The sequence below is a fragment of the Taurulus bubalis genome (genome assembly GCF_910589615.1).
Source record: "Taurulus bubalis genome assembly, chromosome: 17".
Classification (NCBI taxonomy): Eukaryota; Metazoa; Chordata; class Actinopteri; order Perciformes; family Cottidae; genus Taurulus; species Taurulus bubalis.
The window spans coordinates 19273781-19278780 of record NC_136605.1 but is presented as its reverse complement, the minus strand read 5'-3'; the positions used below and the strand labels follow the sequence as shown (position 1 = coordinate 19278780).

General features: G+C 44.3%; 1 protein-coding gene across 1 annotated transcript in view; it reads left to right on the top strand.

Moving 5' to 3' along the window:
* Window positions 1-5000, top strand: part of llgl1 (LLGL scribble cell polarity complex component 1) — a gene marked incomplete at its 5' end in the record, with an annotated part of 33695 nt that overhangs the window by 28354 nt on the left and 341 nt on the right. The window contains 7 exons of the mRNA XM_079233059.1: window positions 266-457; window positions 599-671; window positions 832-946; window positions 1425-1483; window positions 2820-2955; window positions 3075-3157; window positions 4524-5000. The exon at window positions 4524-5000 is cut by the window's right edge and continues 341 nt beyond it. Coding sequence (XP_079089185.1) covers window positions 266-457; window positions 599-671; window positions 832-946; window positions 1425-1483; window positions 2820-2955; window positions 3075-3153 — 654 coding nt within the window. The 3' untranslated portion in view covers window positions 3154-3157; window positions 4524-5000. The remainder of the gene's footprint in view (window positions 1-265; window positions 458-598; window positions 672-831; window positions 947-1424; window positions 1484-2819; window positions 2956-3074; window positions 3158-4523) is intronic.

Below are 5000 nucleotides of genomic sequence, written 5' to 3'. Positions count from 1 at the left end.
AAATTGTAGCTTGTTTTCCTTATTCCATGAGGGGAATTTGACGAATACGTAGTTGTAAATCATCTCCAAAATAATCCTCGTCGACTTCCTCGTTAGGTTTAGAAACTTTTGGAGCCGGTGCTGCTCGTTGCTGTCATTGGAAAAGAGTTGGCAAAATCTAGCGTATTCTTGCTAGTTTCTCAATATTAAGTCACCATAACAGCTTGAGACTGGGCTTAATAAATCCTGAGAGACTGTTGATGACCCTCTCTCTCTCTCTCTCCAGGTGTTCTCTCTCCCCAAGGTGAGCGCAAAGACCAAGTTCAAGCTGACGGCGCACGAAGGCTGCCGGGTGAGGAAGGTGGCCCTGGTGGTGTTCGGCTCCACGGCTCAGGAAGACTACTGCGAACACACACTGGTCTGTCTGACCAACCTGGGCGACATGCACCTCTTTAACATACCTGGCCTGCGACCACAGGTGGGCTTTAAGGGATTGTCTGCATGCGTGTAATTTGGACAATTTGTATGTAATTGTGCAACATTATTAGTGTATGAGACGGCTATTGATTTGATTATGTGTGCGTTTAGTTTGCCTAATGGCCGCTTTGTGCGTCTTCAGGTGCGCCACGACTGCATCCGTAAAGAAGACATCAGCGGCATCGCGTCCTGCGTCTTCACGAAGAACGGACAGGGTGAGGAAAACAAAATAATTTAAGTTCAGTAGATAGTTTGCTGCCAGAGGTTAAAGAGTAATTTCAGTTTTGCGTTTTTTACAGGAGAGAAATTGTTCCGTATGAATCATAAGTTTCAAAGTCGTGACCCTCGAACTGTGTTTGTTGTTTTCCTCCTCAGGGTTTTACCTGATCTCTCCCTCGGAGTACGAGAGGTTCTCGCTGTCGGCCAAAGTCCTCACTGAGCCGCTGTGCTCCGTTCAGCTGGACCGACCGCTGGAGCTCACACTGGCCAGGTAACACACACACACACACACACACTCTCACACACACTATCTAAATGGAATCCTTGATCAGAATCTATGTAATATTGGGTCCTGTATATTATTATGTAATTTTATTTGAGGACAATTATTTGATAGCTTAATGAATCAAACAGGAATGTCTGCTGTTGCAAAATAAATACCGGGCAAATCCACACACTTCATCACACTGTTTATGTAATATATGCATCGGACTCATTGATCTTGCAACATTTTCCAGGGGCCCCACTATCAAGGACCCTTGGTGGTCCGTGGGCCTCTCATTGAAAACCACAAAACCTACTGTTCATAGATCTCTCTCTCTCTCTCTCTCCCTCTCCCTCTCCCTCTCTCTCCCTCTCCCTCTCCGCCGCATGTGAAACCAGAGAAATGTTACTTTTACTGTTATTGCTGTATTATTACTCCGTCTGCTGCCAAAGTAAAGTGTGTGTGTGCTCGTGTGTGTTTACAGCGACGGTACGACGACGCAGGCCAACGGAACCCACAAGAACCAGATGGGTCAGGCCGAGGGTAAGCACACACACACAGACGCACACACACACAGACGCACACACACAGACGCACACACACACATTTTTGGTCGTTGCTGCCCCTTTCTCCTCCCCCTCACTTTTCTCTCCTCTTGTCCATTCTCCCTCTTCATCTCTCTCTTCTCTCTCTGAGCCTCTTAAACCTCACAGGGGTTCCCCTTCTGGTCTCCATGGTAACCATTCAGTATGCCCCAGTTGCCCCGGCACCTCCCACCTTGATGGTTGCGGTGGAGACCGGAGAAGGCTTTGCTCATGTCTCAGTCATTGTTTTGTTTTTAAGTCAACTCTATTTTTGTTGTTTTGCACCCAAAATCACAGCGGAGGTTTTCTCTCGGGACACTTTTCACAGCGAGCCGGTCGAGGCGTCTTTAGTTTACGATCCTCCTCCACGAGCAAGCAGGTTGTTTATGTCTTAGTTGGCCTTTCGCCTGCCACTCAGACTTTAATAAGTGTATATATGTAAATATGTCCTTTTTGAAGTATTGGTAAGCATAAAAGCACCATCAACATAAGTTATGTTTACAGTAGAAAGCACAGTTTTGCAGAATGTGTGTCTCGTTACGGGGAACTCCTCCTGCGTGGCACGCTAGCGCCCTAAATGTCCTAAATGGGACCCTCCCCCTATTTATGTGCTCAGTGTCCAAATCCTCTTCTCCTTTGGTTTGTTTACGCTTCTTTTTAGAAGAACTAGTTGGACCTTTATCTGCTAAATGCTCCACTGTGTTCTCCAGCTAGTTGCTAACTTTGCGTATAATTTCTAGATTATTTATTTTAATTAAGTTTCTGCAAAAACAAGCTGAAAGATGCTTAAAATCCTAATTTTCTGTCTGTCTGTCACTACTAGTTCCTCCTTCGACATTTCAAGTAGTCCTTTGACTCATTGTAGGTGTAACGTTATTGATTTTAGAGTAACTTTGAGGGGAAACAGGGAAGAAAATTGGAAGAAAATGTGACTCAAGTAACACTTCAACTTACAAAATACAGATTTCAGCCATCTTTTTTTGTGCTGTGAAACTTCCTGCTTGTGTTCATCTTCATTACATTTAAGCACGTTGTTTCTGAATTAACCGTTCGACCCAATTGTGATGAAGTTTAGTTTTTAACTACTGCCAGAGTTTTATTCACTCAAGTTTACTCAGTAAATATCCTCCAGCAACACGCACACACACACCTGTCAGTCACCTGGATGTAGAAACGTGCTTCAGCTCTGTGTGTGTGTGTGTGTGTGTGTGTGTGTGTGTGTGTGTGTGTGTGTGTGTGTGTGTGTGTGTGTGTGTGTGTGTGTGTGTGTGTGTGTGTGTGTGTGTGTGTCACAGGGCAAACAGAAGAGCCTCCCAGCAGCATGTCCTCTCCCATCCTGGACACCCCACTGGACTCGCCCCTCAGCTGCGCTGACATCACCCTCGACTCCACCGGAGAAATCACCGTGGAGGACGTCAGGGACTTTCTAACGTAGGCGCACACATTTATGTGCATGTAGACACACACACACACACACACACCGACCGCTCGGGCTGCTTAAAATGTGTTCTTGCATCATGTAACTGGTGGTTTGTGTGTCTGCCGCGCAGCACTGTGGACGAGGCAGAGAACAACCTGAAGAACATTAAAGAGGAGGAGGGACGCTCGACCGGCATCCTCATCAACTAGACGGGTGAGAAACCAACACAGCCAACACCCATAGCAGCAGATGCATGAGCTCTCACTTACTGAGACACACACACACACACACACATATAGAGAGAGACAGACACCTGTTTCTAATGGAGCTCGTCCAGAGTGTGCAAACTTCAAAGAGTGTTTCTGTCTGAGCTGCATTCCAGCAACAAGCCCTCCACTCACTTTGTCTCTTTGAAAGCCAGCAGAGCAGACCTCTTTTCCATGGAGGTCAAAACACTGACTTTTTAATAGGGTGTCATACTGTTTTCTTCTTCACTGTCTTTGGAGATCGCTCAGCCTCTTTATTCATAGTGCCAGGTGGAATTCCTCCATTATGTATTATTGCATTTTATTTATCCACTTTACTGTGAGGCTTTTACACAGATCACAGCTGTTACAGCACCAATACACTCTTATAAAACACTTAAAAACGTATAAAAGACACATTAGAGAAGATGGGACTGCTGGGTTTAACAAAAAGAGAGGAGATTATCATCAGCGTTGGACGCTTTAATCATCACATTTACTGAAAAGGAGCTTTACGTGACCTTTTTAAAGGTAATTTACTCTTTTCATTCAGTTGCATTACTCTCTGCACTCACAGGAGTGATAAATCAAGATGTAATGTTCACCTCCCACTGGTTCTCCTTCAGTTTCTTTAACTCTCTGCTACCCTCTAGTGGTCACATCTGAACATGTAGATCAGAGGTTCTCAACCTTTTTTCAGTGATTTCCCTGTGAAATAAAGATGTAATACAATCTGAATTTAATATAGAATATATATATTTCAGTTTATGAACTTACACTTATATTGTATTTAATATATATATATTTTTTTAAATCTCACGTACACCCATTTGAGAACCACTGATGTAGATAATACACCTTAACTGAGTATTCTGTACTGCGTTTACTTTATTGTTGTGTAAAATTGTCCTTAGTGTGGATATAAATAACATGTACTTATGTTTATTTGGGCACAACGTATAGATGTGTTTCTGTCCGTCTTCTTTTGATTAAGCTTTTGTATCTATAAAATGTAGATCTCGAATGCAAGGCCTTAAATTATGTCTTTTACATGTAGTATTTTATAAGCGCAACGGAACAAAACTCACATTATATTATAATTGAAGTCCTACAGAAAGTAGAACTGCAGCAAGTAAATAATGTTTGATAAATGACTCGTTTTATTTTACACTGTCACCCTGTTGGTCTACGGACAGTGATGTCTTCATTAAGCTCATAGTTTTTAAGGCAAACTCCTTCTAACTGCCAGGTGTGCTAAAGAGTTATCATATTACATCGGGCTGTAGCGTTATGCTGAGTTGTTTTGCTCATTCTGTTCTCATTTGCTCCTGAAGTATTACAGGGAGGGGCTCAAGTGTTCTGGATGGACCGGATTTCAGTGCTGGACCACAACCGTCTCCCATCGGCCCACTGGAGCCCCAACCAGCGCGCTGCCGGGCACCAACCGGGAGGAGAGCCTTCATACGGGGGACGAAAGCAGCATCTAAGACTTGTTTGTTCCTCCCACTGGAAAAACGACATCTTCGTCTTCTTATATAACCACTTTGGAAACGAGACATTGCCTCCCACGTGGAGCTGGAGAGAGACGGCCTGGACGCACATGGAGCTGATGATTCTGATTTTCATGCACTGAAAACTGAACTTTTATTTTCCCGTCGTCCATCTTGACGCTGTGTTAGCCGCCGCCCACCATGTGGTGACTCCAGGCGTAGAGACTCAGCCCTTGAGGAAAAGGGCCGTTACATCCTGCGTAGGAGACTCGCCACTGACGTTTCTGTTGTTATTTTTCTATCCACGGTTTTCCTTGGCGT